The 21,011-nt window shown below is 35.4% G+C and overlaps 1 protein-coding gene across 1 annotated transcript in view; it reads right to left on the bottom strand.

Annotated features, from left to right (window-relative positions):
- Positions 1 to 1,162: 1,162 nt before the first annotated feature.
- Positions 1,163 to 21,011, bottom strand: part of LOC132561704 (cilia- and flagella-associated protein 65-like) — a 31,224-nt gene continuing 11,375 nt past the window's right edge. The window contains exons 19-45 of the mRNA XM_060226402.1: positions 20,535 to 20,703; positions 20,085 to 20,223; positions 17,823 to 17,962; positions 16,928 to 17,012; positions 16,388 to 16,546; positions 15,017 to 15,182; positions 14,762 to 14,890; positions 14,457 to 14,613; positions 13,965 to 14,033; positions 13,630 to 13,758; positions 13,376 to 13,460; positions 12,824 to 12,982; positions 12,593 to 12,703; positions 12,202 to 12,279; positions 11,922 to 12,035; positions 11,513 to 11,671; positions 8,926 to 9,078; positions 8,230 to 8,346; positions 7,694 to 7,837; positions 7,186 to 7,260; positions 5,983 to 6,185; positions 5,704 to 5,835; positions 4,855 to 5,113; positions 3,306 to 3,958; positions 2,158 to 3,190; positions 1,794 to 1,915; positions 1,163 to 1,322 (exon numbers count right to left, since the gene is read on the bottom strand). Coding sequence (XP_060082385.1) covers positions 1,163 to 1,322; positions 1,794 to 1,915; positions 2,158 to 3,190; positions 3,306 to 3,958; positions 4,855 to 5,113; positions 5,704 to 5,835; positions 5,983 to 6,185; positions 7,186 to 7,260; positions 7,694 to 7,837; positions 8,230 to 8,346; positions 8,926 to 9,078; positions 11,513 to 11,671; positions 11,922 to 12,035; positions 12,202 to 12,279; positions 12,593 to 12,703; positions 12,824 to 12,982; positions 13,376 to 13,460; positions 13,630 to 13,758; positions 13,965 to 14,033; positions 14,457 to 14,613; positions 14,762 to 14,890; positions 15,017 to 15,182; positions 16,388 to 16,546; positions 16,928 to 17,012; positions 17,823 to 17,962; positions 20,085 to 20,223; positions 20,535 to 20,703 — 5,099 coding nt within the window. The remainder of the gene's footprint in view (positions 1,323 to 1,793; positions 1,916 to 2,157; positions 3,191 to 3,305; positions 3,959 to 4,854; positions 5,114 to 5,703; positions 5,836 to 5,982; positions 6,186 to 7,185; positions 7,261 to 7,693; positions 7,838 to 8,229; positions 8,347 to 8,925; positions 9,079 to 11,512; positions 11,672 to 11,921; positions 12,036 to 12,201; positions 12,280 to 12,592; positions 12,704 to 12,823; positions 12,983 to 13,375; positions 13,461 to 13,629; positions 13,759 to 13,964; positions 14,034 to 14,456; positions 14,614 to 14,761; positions 14,891 to 15,016; positions 15,183 to 16,387; positions 16,547 to 16,927; positions 17,013 to 17,822; positions 17,963 to 20,084; positions 20,224 to 20,534; positions 20,704 to 21,011) is intronic.

Below are 21,011 nucleotides of genomic sequence, written 5' to 3' on the forward strand. Positions count from 1 at the left end.
ACAATATACTGTATAACAGGTCAGGGATTCCCACTGTAAAACATTGCAAATAATCTTTGGACAACAAGATGTATGGATGGATATGTAATTTTGAAGCATTGTCTGTTACAAAAATTACAAAAATATTTTTAACCTGTCCATTAAATTTCCTTATATCTGAATTCAGTTTTCTAACAGAATTGAGAGGTGAATTGGGTATCAGTCTTGAAATGATTTCCTTAAAAAAAATTATGATATATTGTAGGCAGTTCAAGATTTCCCTATCTTAAAGTCTGAAGGAAATCAACATTATACATAAATAAATAAATTTACAAAAAATTGAAGAAACATTTTTAACGATATACTGTACAAACATGACAGTTCTTATTTCAGTATATACATTTTGGACAGAGCACATTTCACAGTCTGAAATAGAAAAATAGCAACTCTATATCTATTACAAATTATTTACAATAGATTTTTTTCTTCACAATTTTCTTTAAAAAATGTTAAATCATTAATCTTTAAAAAAAATGAAGTGAAAAACAATGAAATTCCAGACCAATGATTTGTTTTAAAACAAACTATCACCATTTATTGACTGGTTTAAACATTACTCAAAACTTCTAATAACTTTACAAAATATACATTTAGAACCAAACAAAAGAAATGTTTTCAAAGGTATACAAGGCTCTAACTTTCTTAATATTTTGGGCAAAATTTTATACACATCAATAAAGCTAAGAAAGCATTTGGTACCCATTACAATTATGTTCTAGGTTTTGTACTGGTGCTGTCAAGTCATAACGGACACACACAGAAACAATACTGTTCTTACATCTTACGATAAACCCAGACTGCCAACATCAACCTCCAAGTCAGGAGTGGGCTTATTACAAAACAAAGAAATATTTGTTTAGCAATTCTGTAGATATGCACGGGCTTATTTGCAGGCACAGGCTTATTGCTAAATAAATATGGTAGGTCTGGACCAGCACTTTCAGTTACAAACGATGATCAAAATTCTTGTTTTCACTGATAACAGCACTTCTGTTCATGTAAAGAAAGATTTCAAATTTGTGTCACTATTCTCAGTGCTGCTACGAACCAACACGTTATATTGATGTCAGTGTGATAATCATTGTTAATAACTTGTTCCTGTATGACAACTGGTGCAGAGTCCTTATTTAGCTGCTTTGCTCTGAGCTGAAGCTGTGCGCTTGGGTAAAGCTATAAACCTTGGCCGTGCTGTAATGTTGAACTCTTCCATCAGCGCTTCAGACATGATGTTTAGCAGAGTATTCTCAATCACTGACTCTGCAATATTGCCAAATTCAGGAGTTCTGAAAACAAAAACAAAAAAAACAAAAATGATACAATATTCAGTTTTTTTAAATTTCTAAGTCAAGTTTAAAATAAAACTTGATAAAAATTTAAGCATATAGAAGTTATTATATAGTAATTGAACTTTACAATGTGTTTTCAGTCACTAAATAAAATAATTGAGAGACAACATCAAATAAGTTGGAGCTACATTGCTGTTGCTTTAGAATTCATGACTTTTTTGGATTGCATTTTTACTTCAATTTGAAATATAAATAATTTTAAAATTCTATTTCATACAAACAAATTTTATATAATCATTAATATGTGAATTATAGAAAATAAAATTTGCACATGTCTGTCAGGATGACACTTAGCAGAGTTCCTACCATTAGCACCATAAAAGGAAATGATTATCCGAGGTAAACAAATCGGAGACTTTTGTTTACATCACTAAACATAAGGCTAATCAGTACTAAATAAAATCTTACTTTTTAAGTGTCTGTTTTTGTTTCAGTAGATTCTCTTCTTTGCTAATTTTGTCTATCTCTTCACTGGTCGGTTGTTTCGATCCCATCTGGATTTTCTTCCCTGATTTAGTCGAGGGAGCAGGCTGTGGAATTGAGATAAACAGTCAGTGAAGCCAGTAAGTAATGTACAAAAAATACTCAGTAATTAACTCGTCACCTCTCTCCTTCTGAGGTAAGCTTTTACAGTCATCATACTCAATAAGTAAGTCATCACCTCTCTCCTTCTGAGGTAAGCTTTTACAGTCGTCATACTCAATAAGTAAGTCATCACCTCTCTCCTTCTGAGGTAAGCTTTTACAGTCATCATACTCAATAATTAACTCACCACCTCTCTCCTTCTGAGGTAAGCTTTTACAGTCATCATACTCAATAAGTAAGTCATCACCTCTCTCCTTCTGAGGTAAGCTTTTACAGTCATCATACTCAATAGGTAAGTCATCACCTCTCTCCTTCTGAGGTAAGCTTTTACAGTCGGTAAGTCATCACCTCTCTCCTTCTGAGGTAAGCTTTTATAGTCGTCATACTCAATAAGTAAGTCGTCACCTCTCTCCTTCTGAGGTAAGCTTTTACAGTCGTCGTACTCAATAAGTAAGTCGTCACCTCTCTCCTTCTGAGGTAAGCTTTTACAGTCGTCATACTCAATAAGTAAGTCGTCACCTCTCTCCTTCTGAGGTAAGCTTTTATAGTCGTCATACTCAGTAATTAGCTCTTCACCTCTCTCCTGAGGTAAGCTTTTACTGTTGTCATACTCAGTAATTAACTCGTCACCTCTCTCCTTCTGAGGTAAGCTTTTACTGTTGTCATACTCAATAAGTAAGTCATCACCTCTCTCCTTCTGAGGTAAGCTTTTACAGTCGTCATACTCAATAAGTAAGTCATCACCTCTCTCCTTCTGAGGTAAGCTTTTACAGTCGTCATACTCAATAAGTAAGTCATCACCTCTCTCCTTCTGAGGTAAGCTTTTACAGTCATCATACTCAATAAGTAAGTCATCACCTCTCTCCTTCTGAGGTAAGCTTTTACAGTCGTCATACTCAATAATTAACTCACCACCTCTCTCCTTCTGAGGTAAGCTTTTACAGTCGTCATACTCAATAAGTAACTCATCACCTCTCTCCTTCTGAGGTAAGCTTTTACAGTCGTCATACTCAATAAGTAAGTCATCACCTCTCTCCTTCTGAGGTAAGCTTTTACAGTCATCATACTCAATAAGTAAGTCATCACCTCTCTCCTTCTGAGGTAAGCTTTTACAGTCGTCATACTCAATAATTAACTCACCACCTCTCTCCTTCTGAGGTAAGCTTTTACAGTCGTCATACTCAATAATTAACTCACCACCTCTCTCCTTCTGAGGTAAGCTTTTACAGTCGTCAATAAGTAATCATCACCTCTCTCCTTCTGAGGTAAGCTTTTAATTAACTCAATAATTAACCACCTCTCTCCTTCTGAGGTAAGCTTTTACAGTCGTCATACTCAATAAGTAACTCATCACCTCTCTCCTTCTGAGGTAAGCTTTTACAGTCGTCATACTCAATAAGTAAGTCATCACCTCTCTCCTTCTGAGGTAAGCTTTTACAGTCATCATACTCAATAAGTAAGTCATCACCTCTCTCCTTCTGAGGTAAGCTTTTACAGTCGTCATACTCAATAATTAACTCACCACCTCTCTCCTTCTGAGGTAAGCTTTTACAGTCGTCATACTCAATAATTAACTCACCACCTCTCTCCTTCTGAGGTAAGCTTTTACAGTCATCATACTCAATAAGTAAGTCATCACCTCTCTCCTTCTGAGGTAAGCTTTTACAGTCGTCATACTCAATAAGTAAGTCATCACCTCTCTCCTTCTGAGGTAAGCTTTTACAGTCGTCATACTCAATAATTAACTCACCACCTCTCTCCTTCTGAGGTAAGCTTTTACAGTCGTCATACTCAATAAGTAAGTCATCACCTCTCTCCTTCTGAGGTAAGCTTTTACAGTCATCATACTCAATAAGTAAGTCATCACCTCTCTCCTTCTGAGGTAAGCTTTTACAGTCGTCATACTCAATAAGTAAGTCATCACCTCTCTCCTTCTGAGGTAAGCTTTTACAGTCGTCATACTCAATAAGTAAGTCATCACCTCTCTCCTTCTGAGTAAGCTTTTACAGCTTTTCATCACCTCTCTCCTTCTGAGGTAAGCTTTTACAGTAATCATACTCAATAAGTAAGTCATCACCTCTCTCCTTCTGAGGTAAGCTTTTACAGTCGTCATACTCAATAAGTAACTCATCACCTCTCTCCTTCTGAGGTAAGCTTTTACAGTCATCATACTCAATAAGTAAGTCATCACCTCTCTCTCTGAGGTAAGCTTTTACAGTCGTCATACTCAATAAGTAAGTCGTACCTCTCTCTCCTTCTGAGGTAAGCTTTTACAGTCGTCATACTCAATAAGTAAGTATCACCTCTCTCCTTCTGAGGTAAGCTTTTACAGTCGTCATACTCAATAGGTAAGCTTTTCAGTCGTCATACTCGTCCTCTCTCCTTCTGAGGTAAGCTTTTATAGTCGTCATACTCAGTAATTAGCTCTTCACCTCTCTCCTGAGGTAAGCTTTTACTGTTGTCATACTCAATAATAAGTCTCACCTCTCTCCTTCTGAGGTAAGCTTTTACTGTTGTCATACTCAATAATTAACTCGTCACCTCTCTCCTTCTGAGGTAAGCTTTTACTGTTGTCATACTCAGTAATTAACTCGTCACCTCTCTCCTTCTGAGATAAGCTTTTACAGTCGTCATACCATTAGTTGTACTAAAGAAAATGATTAATCTGCCTATTTAAAAGAAAGTAGGGTCAGATCTGCAGTTATATCTATGATTAAATATGTTGAGGATAGACTATGGCCAAAGCAATAGTGGATTTGATACCATCATCAGACAATGTCAGTAGTGATAGGATTTAAGTGGATGTAAAACCAGGAACCAAACTCTAAAAACATAAGACGGGCAAATTATTGTGGGTGTGGCTCTGTATTAACTATTTACTGACCTGTTTTGAAGATTCCGGAGGTATACTTGTGGGTGTTGCTGGAGTGCTTAGTGTTTTGGGTTCCAGGGTCACATCAACAGAGGACATCGGAGACATGCGGGACTGAGAAGCAGCACTTGACCGTCCACTCTGTTGACCAGTCGGAGACGGACCAGGGTCAGAGACAACTCGTGGCTCCCCAATTTGTCTGTAGTAGGGAATGGCCTCGTTGGTGACCTTCTTCACAGAATCTTGGAAGTAATTGTCATCTAGTAGGCCTCTGTTTGATAGAAAGAAATTTTTTAAACTTTAAGGTATTAAACTGGAATCAAGCATCAGCACTCTAAAAAGTTATAACAAACACATGCTTACAATGTTATAAAAAGTTATAACAAACACATGCTTACAATGTTATAGAAAGTTATAACAAACACATGCTTACAATGTTATAAAAAGTTATCACAAACACATGCTTACAATGTTATAAAAAGTTATAACAAACACATGCTTACAATGTTATAAAAAGTTATAACAAACACATGCTTACAATATTATAAAAGTTAATTAAGATCGAACAATAGAAAATGAATAAGAATCAAAGATATCATTGTTTGATCATTCAATCACTGACATTAAGAAAGACCATGTTATGCTGTTTAAGCTTAAAAACAAACACAAGTGTTAATACTGTAAATAACAAATAGTAAAAAAAATGACTTAAAATGCACTGTTATCACATCTCTACACACAGATACATCTATATTGTGTAAAAATATTGTAACACAACTTGTACTGCTATTAGTATTCACAGACTCGCATGATGGGTAATGTCTCTGTAACATGGTGGGGTATGACGTTCCGTATACAAACCTGAGGACGTTACTTAGAACTCCAGATACCAGCTCTGCTTCTGCCTGTGTACAACTGATCTGGGGAAGGGCCGCATCTGCCTGTTGCTGCTGTTCCCGATCGATGGGTCCTGCCAGCTTCTCACTCAACATTCTATCAAACAATTGAAACACTCAATTTACAAGCAGAAATTCAATATTCTAACCAGTCGGATCATTTACAGTATCGGAATATTAAAATAAAACTTTAAATTTCAAGTTTCCAGTTTGTAGTAATAATTCATTCTTCCATTTATCATACCTGTCTACATAGAAGTTCTTGTATTCCTCCGGGAAGTTGATCTGGAATTCACGGATGTCGTGTGTTCGGGCTGTCAGACCTAAATGGAGTAGGAATGGGTTTGGTGCGACTGGCTTGGCCCACAGCTCAGCCTCTTTCTGATTCTTACTGATCTGCACAGCTTTCTCTTCATCTGGAGACAACTGTTTGATTGGTGGTAATGTCTAAAAAAACAATTCAAATAGAAAATATTAAAAAAGTTCTTCTGCATTGAAATCTTGTAAAATGTCATACCTCTTGTCAACAACAAAATTTCTAGAAAGATAGAAAAATAAAAAAGGGGGCATCACTGGAAACCTGATTTGACTTTATTTGGTCTATTTTAAATAACAAAGGCATATGTCAATTAAAAATACTGTAAATGGAGAGGGAATTTTTTTGAGTGGTTTCTGGTTTTTTTTTTTTTTTATTAATATTTTCAAGAATGGAAAAAAATCCCCTACAAAAAAGATAACTTAAAAGGAATTGATAGCAAAAAACTGTTATCTGTTTCAGGTCTTAATCAAAAATACCTTTACTTCAAGCTTTTGTTAAAACTGGAAAAATTAGCACCAAACATGTAGGTAAGTAACTATTACATATCTGATATATCTTGTTACAGACCACGCCCCACACAGCGTAAATATAATGATTATTTCAAAAGAAGAAAAGATCTGCAAGACCTAAATATCCCCACTCTCATACATATAGGCTATAAGTATCAATGTTTATACAAATTTCTGAAAATAGTAATGGTGCCCTTGACCTTAAACACAAAGTCATGTGACGTATAAGTATTGTCATAGTTGACCTGTAAATAAAGTCTGAACAAAATTCCTGTAGAAGTGAACTCAGTAAGTGATGACCTTGATTTGGGACAGGATGAGACAGGATAGGCACAGGTAGCATTACAAGTCCCTACAACTAAAAATGCACGAGCATGATTGGACCACTTATCAAGTAAATATGATGCCCCTTTTTTCTAAAGTCTATCTCCCATAAAGAATAAATATGATATTCCTTTCTAGAGACTTAAGTCCTCACAATGTTTGTATATTTCTGTAGACTTGCTGCTCCTGTGGTACAAATATAATATTGATTGATTCCCCTTCACAGTAGAAATATAACGCTACAGATCAACATGTATAACATAACAACATCCCCAAACATTGTGTACAGAAGTACCTTATACTTGGTGAGCTCTCCTTCACTCTCGATTCTCTTGTCTTCCAAGGCTTGGAGGCGACTACTTGGTCGTTCCTGTCAAAGATAGAACTAAGGCTTAGGATTGTAATATCCAACATTGGCTGAAGAAACAATTATTTATTTGTAATCTCCTGCGTGTCATTTACATGGCTCTTTCACTAGGTACCAGTCATAAGGAGTCTACATAATGTATTCCAGTAAGCCATTGTGTCAAGTTATCCACAGTTTTAATTGGTCAGTTTACTGTCAATCCTAATCTAATACTTCAGATTTCCTAGTAAACACTTAAAAGTCCCTATTAATCTGTCGTTCAAACATATATGCTACCATGATCACAAATAAAATGTATGTATGTCAGACCGTCGAGTTCCGTGCGATACTTTGAGTAAACGGAGATAATAATTGAAAATATCTACGAGTCCAAACCTTGATATCACTTTTACCTATCTATAATATGTTATCATCAGATTTTACGACTGACACATACCGTAATCTCCACGTTGTTTGGGAGGCGCATATCTGCATCCAAATCATTCTCTGTGATAGTGAACTCGTACTTCTGTCGCTCCCGTTCTTTGTCCCACTTCTGAAGCCGCTGTTTATAGTCTCTCATTTCCACCTCGTCTGTCACCTGACAGGAACAAATTCATCATCACTTTCCACATGATCATATTTTTTCACAGAACCTAAATCACTCTGTCACTGATGATCTACTCTGTTGCCATTCACAGGTACAGAGCACATCAGCATAATATTGGTGGGGGTGGGGACGGGCAGGATTTTGGGACTTATTAGATAATGTTCATGATATAACTGGTAAAACATTTACCACTCTGACAAATCAATCACAAAAATTTTCATCTTGAAATGGATCTACATGATCAGCAATCCCAATTTTAACCATTTATAAGATTTTAACATAAGATTATACTGGCACTAAAAAATTAAGTTTACCTCCTGGGCTTATTACAGGATAAATATGGTAATTCTTAAAACTCACATAAACCCTAAAGATATACCCACCTCACATACAAGGTCAAGGTCATAGAATGATGGGACTTTACAGGCAACAAAGACAATTCTACACATCTTGCTTTCTCCTGGTTCCAAGCGTCCTCGTACCGGAGAGATGGACAGGTACTGAAGTAGAAGTAGGATTTAAGTCACAGGTATGTATAACTATTGGAATCATAGTCTGGTAAAAAAAACTTATATGGCACAATTCCAATTAGATCAATGGATGTGAAATTAAACATCTTTAAATAACATTAATTTTTTTTTCTTTTTTAATGTCATGAATTATACTGTTCCATTTAATCTCTCCCTAAGGTAACAATATTCTAAAGACATGTTACATAATTATGTCTTGTTAAATTTGATCAACTCTTTATTTATAAATCAAACTGTAGTTTAAAGGTTATACAAAACAAATAAAACTGACAAATACCTTTCAATGAAAATTCAGAATTCAGACACACTACGCCCTAAAAATGACTCAAACTTCACCACATCCGTTCATGCTTCAGAATTTGTCAGTTATAGAAGGTGCTTTAAGTTTTTAATCAAGGAGGTGATTTAGGGGAATCAGAAATGGCTGCATTAAATGTTAAAAATGTAGATAGATGAGCTTATTCAATAAATTTCCTAGTTTTGAAGATTGAGTATTTTCATCTGAATATCTATTTGAAGAAAGAATAGACAGATGATATTACTGTTTACTAAACTTACTTGACTGTCTGCCTGTGCTGTGACATGCCATTCAAAGGACACATCTCTGTCACGTGATTTGTTGATGACAAACACGAGCTGTCTAGCTCTGCTGAACAGCGGCATGTTGCCAAAGGAGAGCCTTTCTTGAGACAGATATGCCAGCTATAGAAAAAACAACAGAGCGTTAGGCAAGACAATGGAGATAACCTCACATGGTTTGAGTTTTTCATCAGCAATAAAATTTCTTTCAACAATAAACAAAAATTGTTAATTAAAAAATGTATGTTTTAAAAAATTGAAAACATGTGAAATGGAAAGCTTATCAATTGCTTTAGAGAATAACTGTTTCCAACAAGAAATTAGCACATATTTCTTTTCACATAACAATGAACTGAACAAAAACTAAACAGTACAAGCATTATAATGAGTTCATTTTGTCAATTTAGCATTATAATAAAGATATACCAGGTAACATGATGATAAACATCTGTCTGTCTAGGTAACATGATGATAAAGATTTACCTGTCCAGGTAACATGCTAATAAACATCTACCTGTCTAGGTAACATGATGATAAACATCTGTCTGTCTAGGTAACATGATAATAAACATCTACCTGTCTAGGTAACATGATAATAAACATCTGTCTGTCTAGGTAACATGATAATAAACATCTGTCTGTCTAGGTAACATGATAATAAACATCTACCTGTCTAGGTAACATGATAATAAACATCTGTCTGTCTAGGTAACATGATAATAAACATCTACCTGTCTAGGTAACATGATAATAAACATCTGTCTGTCTAGGTAACATGATAATAAACATCTACCTGTCTAGGTAATGATAATAAACATCTGTCTGTCTAGGTAACATGATAATAAACATCTGTCTGTCTAGGTAACATGATAATAAACATCTACCTGTCTAGGTAACATGATAATAAACATCTGTCTGTCTAGGTAACATGATAATAAACATCTGTCTGTCTAGGTAACATGATAATAAACATCTGTCTGTCTAGGTAACATGATAATAAACATCTGTCTGTCTAGGTAACATGATAATAAACATCTGTCTGTCTAGGTAACATGATAATAAACATCTACCTGTCTAGGTAACATGATAATAAACATCTGTCTGTCTAGGTAACATGATAATAAACATCTGTCTGTCTAGGTAACATGATAATAAACATCTGTCTGTCTAGGTAACATGATAATAAACATCTACCTGTCTAGGTAACATGATAATAAACATCTGTCTGTCTAGGTAACATGATAATAAACATCTGTCTGTCTAGGTAACATGATAATAAACATCTGTCTGTCTAGGTAACATGATGATAAACATCTGTCTGTCTAGGTAACATGATGATAAACATCTTTCTGTCTAGGTAACATGATAATAAACATATGTCTGTCTAGGTAACATGATAATAAACATCTGTCTGTCTAGGTAACATGATTTTTAACATCTGTCTGTATAGGTAACATGATAATAAACATCTGTCTGTCTAGGTAACATGATAATAAACATCTGTCTGTCTAGGTAACATGATAATAAACATCTGTCTGTCTAGGTAACATGATAATAAACATCTACCTGTCTAGGTAACATGATAATAAACATCTGTCTGTCTAGGTAACATGATAATAAACATCTGTCTGTCTAGGTAACATGATAATAAACATCTGTCTGTCTAGGTAACATGATAATAAACATCTGTCTGTCTAGGTAACATGATAATAAACATCTACCTGTCTAGGTAACATGATGATAAACATCTGTCTGTCTAGGTAACATGATAATAAACATCTACCTGTCTAGGTAACATGATAATAAACATCTGTCTGTCTAGGTAACATGATAATAAACATATGTCTGTCTAGGATAATAACATGTAACATGATAATAAACATCTACCTGTCTAGGTAACATGATAATAAACATCTGTCTGTCTAGGTAACATGATAATAAACATCTGTCTGTCTAGGTAACATGATAATAAACATCTGTCTGTCTAGGTAACATGATAATAAACATCTGTCTGTCTAGGTAACATGATAATAAACATCTGTCTGTCTAGGTAACATGATAATAAACATCTGTCTGTCTAGGTAACATGATAATAAACATCTGTCTGTCTAGGTAACATGATGATAAACATCTGTCTGTCTAGGTAACATGATAATAAACATCTGTCTGTCTAGGTAACATGATAATAAACATCTACCTGTCTAGGTAACATGCTAATAAAGATCTACCTGTCTAGGTAACATGATAATAAACATCTGTCTGTCTAGGTAACATTTACCTGTCCAGGTAACATGATAATAAACATCTACCTGTCTAGGTAACATGATGATAAAGATTTACCTGTCCAGGTAACATGCTAATAAACATCTGTCTGTCTAGGTAACATGATAATAAACATCTGTCTGTCTAGGTAACATGATGATAAACATCTGTCTGTCTAGGTAACATGATAATAAACATCTGTCTGTCTAGGTAACATGATGATAAAGATTTACCTGTCCAGGTAACATGCTAATAAAGATCTACCTGTCTAGGTAACATGATAATAAAGATTTACCTGTCCAGGTAAAGGTACACTCTGTATACTAGGTACTCCTGTCAGATCCTGCTGGTCAGAAATGGGCATGGTGTCTCCCATGACACGGCGGTCATATCCGACCCCAGTAAAGGTCACGATAGCTGTGTCCCCATTATGGACATGTATAGGAACATCCACCTAAAAATCAGATTTTTTACAGTTACATAGAAATTCAAGTTTTCAAAAAATATGTGCTCAATTTTCCAAATAATTATCACTGAGTACGTGTTTTCAGCCGAATCAAACTGAGCATTTTTCTAATATTTCAAAATATTTTGTTTCCAGGACGACTTCTTTTTGTTTCCAGGACGACTTCTTTTTTTATATAAAATTTAAAATTTAGACAAGTATTCTTATGGCTTTGATCAGACATTAACACAAAACTTACCATATAAGTTTTAGCTTCAATGGGTGAGAACCGCCAGTCCACAGCCAGTGTTCGACCAGGTTGAATCTCTCCAACAGGGTTTAGGCATTCAAAGATGGGCTGGTCGTAATTCTCCTGTAGAAATACCATAATGTATTAACATTTTAAAGAGCTCTACTAAAACAGTGACAAAATTTGGCATTAAATATTGTTTTTTGTAAATAATTTTTTTCCTGATGCAGTAATATGCAATCAATAAATCTGTTTTACTGTACAGGTCACTGCCAGAAAGAGTACTTACCTTTTTCAGAAGATCCAAAGGTGCCAGATCAATATGGAACTTGACAGGTACAGCTCCACCGTTGTACATATCATATGTCTACAAGACACACAATTATTTCATTTAAACATAAGCAACTGTTAACAGAAATTTATCTGAATGACAAAATCAATATAGATCCTAAAGTCACTAATAGTAATGATTTTCCCATCCAATTATCTTCAGTATTTCAATATTCTTAACTTTATCCAAATTTATGCAGTGATCAATTTCATTTTCTTGATATTCCAAAAAGTTCACAAATTGCAGGCAATTATATTTTTGGTAAATTTGATTATTTTTACATTATAATGAATACCTTGAAACCCATTTTGCCTTTTGTTGTTATGTCCTACCTATGTATATGTCTTACCTGTTTAGGGGCGTTCTTCTCTCCCACAGGGATTGGAGTAAACATGTGTTTATTGGATGGGAAATGAATATACCTCCTCTCTGGCTCTACCGTCACACCAACAAAGTTTAGCTGTAAAAACATCAATACATTTCTTTAAATGTCTTCAGTAATTATTTTTTTTTTACAAAATATAAATTATGTTAAGAAGAAAATGCTGCAAGAATGAAACAGATACTGTAAAGAACTAACCAAGATTTCCCGTCCACGAGCCAGCTTCAGTAGGACTGGGAGTCGATCTGTACCCGCCATGGTGTGTTTGTATGTAAGGGTGACAGTTTTGCATTCTCCAGGAGCCAACTTGCCAGTTTTAGGTTCAATTGTGAATAGCTTGTTGTCCATCACCTTCATCTGAATGTGTAAACAAACATATTGATACTACTACATAATCAGTCTCTATTTAGGACAACATCAATCTCTTTGCTGCCCATGTTAGACAGACAGTGAAGACGGATTTTAGCAACAGAAAGTTGAAGTACCAATGAAAGCAGTATATGTAGTTTCCAAAATTTGGGGAAGAAATCTATTCAGGTATTTCAAAAGAACTCCTTTAATTCATAGAAACAACTTGGAACAAAATCATCTTTGTGATATTTCTATGTAAACAAACAGTGAATACAATTTATATATACAGGTAACAACTTTGAGATTTTAAAAATGTTTACTTAATACTGATAAAAAATAATTTAAAATCCTTATACATGTAACAACTTTATTTACTAGTGACCTTGACCTAGTACTGACCTCGTGGAGTTCATCTTCATCAAACTCTCCAGTCTCTGCCCAGTACTCTAGCTCCAGTTGAAGGTCAGCAGGGAACAGGAAAGCCCTAGTAACAGACCAGATCATGTCCGTTATATAAACATTAAAATCTTTTGGAGTAAATTCTGGTTTTTATGATGACTTAATTGATGTAGATAGATGTGAAATTTGAAAAAGCAGTGATAATTTTATTTTCTTAATTTCAAATTTATATGTAATTAATTTGTATAACTTACCACTCAGTAGCGACAGTGCCAGAGTTCTCGAACATCAAATTCACAATACAAGGGTCACTGTTGAGTGGAGCGGAGCTGAAGTTGAAGTCAAGGATAGCCCTGGTGTAGACTGGAGGACGACGACTATGGCTGAAACAAAACATAACAAAAACATCAAATAACAGAACACAAAGCAATCAAATATGTGAAAATGAGAAATCTTGTTTAAAATTTTCTTCATCATAATAAAGTCAACCATACAAAATTATCCATGAGAAATTATGAAACACACAAACACAAGCTAATCAACAAAAGTTCATTAATCTTTTTCCTTAAAAGAAAATTCAACTAAATACCTGTGTCTGGTTGCCACACTGTATCTTAATTCTTCTGAAGAGGGATCCGAGTCCAGACTGACATTCAAACTAAAAAAAAATTAAATTGGAGACCAGCGTCATATATAACAGCAAATTGCATTACTTTCAATAATTGAAAAGTCAGAATGTTTTCACTTTTTGGTGGAGCTACTCAATATTTTTGTGTGAATGGAATCATGAGATCCGCTACCTAATCAGAGATCTAACAGAATTTATAGAACATCACCCTCGTTCTGATTACAGAATTAAGTTTTATGAGATTCAGATAGATATTACCCTGTTTTCATTTTAATGTAAAACCATCAGAATATCAGTTTCCCGTACTCCAACAATATTTGGGGTTTACCCAGAGAGAAACTCATGAGAGGTAGCGAGCACAGTAACATCAGATAATCAACTGGTTGACCAACAAACTCTTCTCTTATGTGTTTCATCATGATCATAAAAAAAACACACAGTTTCAATACTTACTTGTCCAGTGAAAATAAACCCCACAATTGTTTTTTACTGATGCCAATAGCACTACCATAACAGCGTGCATCAGTGACACACATGAATGGGAAAACTCCTGTTGTCAGCACATGACACAGATGTTGTGGCTCTTTTGCTGCATTGTGGGTAATTGTACCTACAACACAAAAGATACTTTATAGATATTGTCAACATATAATTTTCTTTTTGAAATAGAAGGAAATTTTTTGTCAAATCTGGCAATGATAAGATATACTTCAGCAGCTTTTATCAAACTATCGACAAAGTCTGATGAAATCTCTTACCCTCAGGTGTAATTAATTGATAGGAGATGGCAAATTGGTAGGTTGACCTCCGAACCGGACACACGGACGCCATGATGGTCTGTTTGGATCTTGCTGGCAAGATACCCTCAGTCTTTTCGAGTATCAGAGCTGAAAAGTGGGAAACCTGATTAGTGTTGGGTATTAAACATATCATGATACATATATCATGATGTATCTTAAATGACACAGAACTAACACCAGTGAACTATGGAACAAAGGAAAATGTGTTCTTACCGATTTTGTCATCGCGTGTCACCTCCTCAGGATAAGGTCCATCCAAAGTTTGGTCAATAAAAAGCTTGTAATGAAGGGAACAAGAACTGTCATTGGTGATGACGATGGTCTTGGAGGCCGAACTCCCGACCACAACATCTCCAAAGTCAAGGTAAGCTTGCTCTGCCTGGAGAAATAAAAATCAGGGTTCATGTAAGGAAACACTTTATCACTGATCACTATAAACATCACACAGCTTTGACTGATCATCAAAAACATCACACAGCTTTGACTGATCATCAAAAACATCACACAGCTTTGATTATTCACCATAAACATCACACAGCCTTGATAATTCACCATAAACATCACACAGTTTTGATAATTCACCATAAACATCACACAGCTTTGATAATTCACCATAAACATCACACAGCCTTGATAATTCACCAAAAACATCACACAGCCTTGATAATTTACCAAAAACATCACACAGCCTTGATAATTCACCATAAACATCACACAGCCTTGATAATTCACCAAAAACATCACACAGCCTTGATAATTCACCAAAAACATCAAACAGCCTTGATAATTCACCAAAAACATCACACAGCCTTGATAATTCACCAAAAACATCACACAGCCTTGATAATTCACCAAAAACATCACACAGCTTTGATAATTCACCAAAAACATCACACAGCCTTGATAATTCACCATAAGCATCACACAGCCTTGATAATTCACCAAAAAATCACACAGCCTTGATAATTCACCAAAAACATCACACAGCCTTGATAATTCACCAAAAACATCACACAGTTTTGATAATTCACCAAAAACATCACACAGCCTTGATAATTCACCATAAACATCACACAGCCTTGATAATTCACCAAAAACATCACACAGTTTTGATAATTCACCAAAAACATCACACAGCTTTGATAATTCACCAAAAACATCACACAGCCTTGATAATTTACCAAAAACATCACAGAGATTTAATTGATCACCAAAAACATCACAGCTTTGGTTTATTAAATGTAACACTCTGACTGGTCTCCTAGTTCACTTTTGTCTAACAGAATTTTCCAAGTTTCTGACCACAAGAGTTCAAATGTCCAGATTGGACAGATTTAGATTTGATGAAAAAAAGCCTTTTCAGATTCAGCAAACATTAAGATTGAAGAACTGTTATCTCAAAGTTGACGGAACTGTGGGAAAACTTCAAGTTTTCTGAGTATTTGAAGTAAGTTAGAATATTTAGTGTGAAGTTTGGCTGGGACTGATGAAATAATTAAATTAAACAGGGTTTTCAAGCTACAAGAGTCTGAGTTAATGATGTTCAGTTGTGTGTACTCTCTTCATTCTGTAAAGTCCATTTACCTTGATATCACCCAAGGTTCCTTCCCCTACAGCACGTACAGCAAACTGCTTCTTCTTTCCCCCAGACGAGCTACTACTGAATCCCTGACCCCACACGATAAGAGAGGGCTTCATCACAAACTTCTTCTCAGCATCAGGAACAAACGACCATTTCTGACACTAAATAAAGAAATGTCTCTGTTTATTCCTTATTTCATATTCAAATTTTCATTGTTCATATAAATTTGTTGTTAACGATCAAAATGTATTTTTCTATCAAAGTTAAAAATATATAGTTTCGTTAAAAGAAATTCTTCTTGTTTGAGTGTTTATCTGAGTGTTTAGTGGGTGACAAATAAATGTTATTCTGTACATGGTGTCACATATTTGAGTTTCAATGAGATGGTCACTAATATTGAGTAACATACCTGAGTTTTCAGTGAGTGACACATACATTCCTTATATGTTGTCACATATTGAGTATCATTGAGTTACATAATGATAATGCTCACCAACATTGAGTAACATAATGATAATGCTCACCAACATTGAGTAACATACCTGAGTTTCATTTGGCTGTATAATCCCTCTGTCAGGTGTTACTGTCAGGAGTTTTCTGTCAGCGTGTTTTAAATGCCACTCATACCTGTAAATCACACAGCAGGTTATTACCAAACAAACAACTAAATTTATAATGTAAAATGACTTACAAGATCCCCTACTAAGGAAGCCCAGTCAGTGTGGTGATATCTCACTGGTATCATTAACAGATTGTTTAAAGGTAAGAAACAGTATATAGGATGGAACAGAAGTGGTGATTAAAAATCTTACTAATGAAGTTATTTTACACAGTTTAGTAGATATGTTCTGGAAATGATGGAATAAGTGAATTTGACATCTTTTTCTGTGATTAACAAAGAAATATCAAAACTGAAAGCTTCAGCAGAAAACATCACTTCACCATTTGATTGATGCGTGTAAGAAGTTTGATGGAATCATTGAAAAAGGGTGTTTGAGATATACACTGGAAATGCTTACATTCCTTTCATAGTAACAATATTAAAATAGAAAACTCCTCCCTACCAGAAGGCACTACGTGATCACTGAGCAAAAAAATTCAAAACAGTAATCATATCTTATCTAGTGTGTAACTGTACCTTACCGGAGTAACTATATGTTACCATAGTAACAACATCTTACAAAACTAACAGTCTTACCTGAGTAACTATATGTTACCATAGTAACAACATCTTATATAACTAACAGACTTACCTGAGTAACTATATGTTACCATAGTAACAACATCTTACATAAGTAACAGTCTTACCTGAGTAACTATATGTTACCATAGTAACAACATCTTACATAACTAACAGACTTACCTAAGTAACTATATGTTACCATAGTAACAGCATCTTACATAGGTAACAGTCTTACCTGAGTAACTATATCTTACCTGAGAGGAATACGGGACAGGTTCTTAATTGTGTAAGATTTACATGATGCAGTTCCGATACAGGTTTGTTTGAAGAACATGTTTCCTTCTGTATCCAGGAGAACAAGAGGAGCTTCAGCAGATCCCCACAGCTGGATAGACTGTAGGGACAAAAGTTACAGTTAAAGTACAGATCCCCACAGCTGGATAGACTGTAGGGACAAAAGTTACAGTTAAACTACACAGTCTCACAGCTGGATAGACTGTAGGGACAAAAGTTACAGTTAAACTACAGAGTCTCACAGCTGGATAGACAGTAGGGACAAAAGTTACAGTTAAACTACACAGTCTCACAGCTGGATAGACTGTAGGGACAAAAGTTACAGTTAAACTACAGAGTCTCACAGCTGGATAGACTGTAGGGACAAAAGTTACAGTTAAACTACAGATCCCCACAGCTGGATAGACTGTAGGGACAAAAGTTACAGTTAAACTACAGATCATCACAGCTGGATAGACTGTAGGGACAAAAGTTACAGTTAAACTACAGATCATCACAGCTGGATAGACTGTAGGGACAAAAGTTACAGTTAAACTACACAGTTAAACTACACAGTTAAACTACACAGTCTCACAGCTGGATAGACTGTAGGGACAAAAGTTACAGTTAAACTACAGATCCCCACAGCTGGATAGACTGTAGGGACAGTTAAACTACAGATCCCCACAGCTGGATAGACTGTGGGGACAAAAGTTACAGTTAAACTACAGATCATCACAGCTGGATAGACTGTAGGGACAAAAGTTACAGTTACACTACACAGTCTCACAGCTGGATAGACTGTAGGGACAAAAGTTACAGTTAAACTACACAGTCTCACAGCTGGAAAGACTGTAGGGACAAAATTTACAGTTAAACTACAGAGTCTCACAGCTGGATAGACTGTAGGGACAAAAGTTACAGTTAAACTACACAGTCTCACAGCTGGAAAGACTGTAGAGACAAAATTTACAGTTAAACTACAGAGTCTCACAGCTGGATAGACTGTAGGGACAAAAGTTACAGTTAAACTACACAGTCTCACAGCTGGATAGACTGTAGGGACAAAAGTTACAGTTAAACTACACAGTCTCACAGCTGGATAGACTGTAGGGACAAAAGTTACAGTTAAACTACAGATCCCCACAGCTGGATAGACTGTAGGGACAAAAGTTACAGTTAAACTACAGATCATCACAGCTGGATAGACTGTAGAGACAAAAGTTACAGTTAAACTACAGATCCCCACAGCTGGATAGACTGTAGGGACAGTTAAACTACAGATACCCACAGCTGGATAGACTGTAGGGACAAAAGTTACAGTTAAACTACACAGTCTCACAGCTGGATAGACTGTAGAGACAAAAGTTACAGTTAAACTACAGATCCCCACAGCTGGATAGACTGTAGGGACAGTTAAACTACAGATCATCACAGCTGGATAGACTGTAGGGACAAAAGTTACAGTTAAACTACAGATCCCCACAGCTGGATAGACTATAGAGACAAAAGTTACAGTTAAACTACAGAGTCTCACAGCTGGATAGACTGTAGGGACAAAAGTTACAGTTAAACTACAGAGTCTCACAGCTGGATAGACTGTAGGGACAAAAGTTACAGTTAAACTACACAGTCTCACAGCTGGATAGACTGTAGGGACAAAAGTTACAGTTAAACTACAGAGTCTCACAGCTGGATAGACTGTAGGGACAAAAGTTACAGTTACACTACACAGTCTCACAGCTGGATAGACTGTAGGTACAAAAGTTACAGTTAAACTACACAGTCTCACAGCTGGATAGACTGTAGGGACAAAAGTTACAGTTAAACTACAGAGTCTCACAGCTGGACAGAATGTAGGGACAAAAGTTACAGTTAAACTACAGTCTCACAGCTGGATAGACTGTAGGGACAAAAGTTACAGTTAAACTACAGAGTCTCACAGCTGGATAGACTGTAGGGACAAAAGTTACAGTTAAACTACAGAGTCTCACAGCTGGATAGACTGTAGGGACAAAAGTTACAGTTAAACTACAGAGTCTCCAACAGGGAAAAAGAGAAAACTACAATTGGGTTTTTTATATCAGAACATTTTCTTATAATGTTAAGGCAGGTAAAAATTCTGAACTATTCATGTATAATAAGAACAACCATCAAGCAGAAAATCAAATCAATTTTACCATCTTAAAATATGATATGAAGAGATAAGAGAAATGAGGGCACACTGACAAAACTTTTTTTACCTTGTTGTATTTTTCATTGTCATTAAGTTTAAAGTTAAGGGCATGTTTATAGGTCTTCACTTCCGGTGGTGTGATCTTCACTACAAAGATCTGATGCTCGCCCTTCAGTAATGCTTTGGCGGGCTTCACAGCATAAACACTGTCCAAAAATAAACAGGTGCGTGTTGTAATTATACACACTGTCCAAAAATAAACAGGTACGTGTTGTAATGAAATGTTTGCATCACAACAAAAATCTGAACTCCCAAAATATTTTCAGAAAAAACTCCATACAAAAACATTGTTCAACGACCAAATTAAGTGTTTGTGATTTTAACTAAGTTGGGATTAGTAAAATATTATGATGTTTCTCATGAAAACATTTAAACACTAAAAGGATAAAAATAAATCAAATAATGTGTTACAAAATGTTGCTAAAATGTAAACTTCTAATGACTTCTAATGACTTACCAGGTTGGATCTTTCTCCACATCATAGAATATAGGAGTGGTGCCATTGTTTGTGAGGAGGAGAGTGCGATATGTGGATTCTTTTGTGTTCACAGCAGGGAATGTAAGGCGCTGTACATCCAGATTCAAACGTGGCAGGAATGTTTCATTATTTGGCTGGAATGTATGACCTATAAAAACAACAATAATGTCACAACCTCATATCTCATTGTAGAATCATCTTTATCATTGATTATATTGTTTCTAACAGGAATCACATCGCAGTATATTTTTGACGATGTAAAAACATGAAACAAGGAAATCATCAAATTTTGTGCCCTTTGACAAGCTTGGCTATTGTCATTTCAAAGATGTTGAAACCAGTCATTTACATGTACAGGTGAGAGTGTAAAGTTAATTTACTTGTCCAGGTGAGAGTGAAAAGTTAATTTACTTGTCCAGGTTAGAAGTCTAGCTTACCTGTACAGGTGAGATTGTA

Source organism: Ylistrum balloti, unplaced genomic scaffold (assembly GCF_031769215.1).
Source record: "Ylistrum balloti isolate Yb309-2 unplaced genomic scaffold, AGI_CSIRO_Ybal_v1 Utg371268, whole genome shotgun sequence".
NCBI classification, from domain to species: Eukaryota; Metazoa; Mollusca; class Bivalvia; order Pectinida; family Pectinidae; genus Ylistrum; species Ylistrum balloti.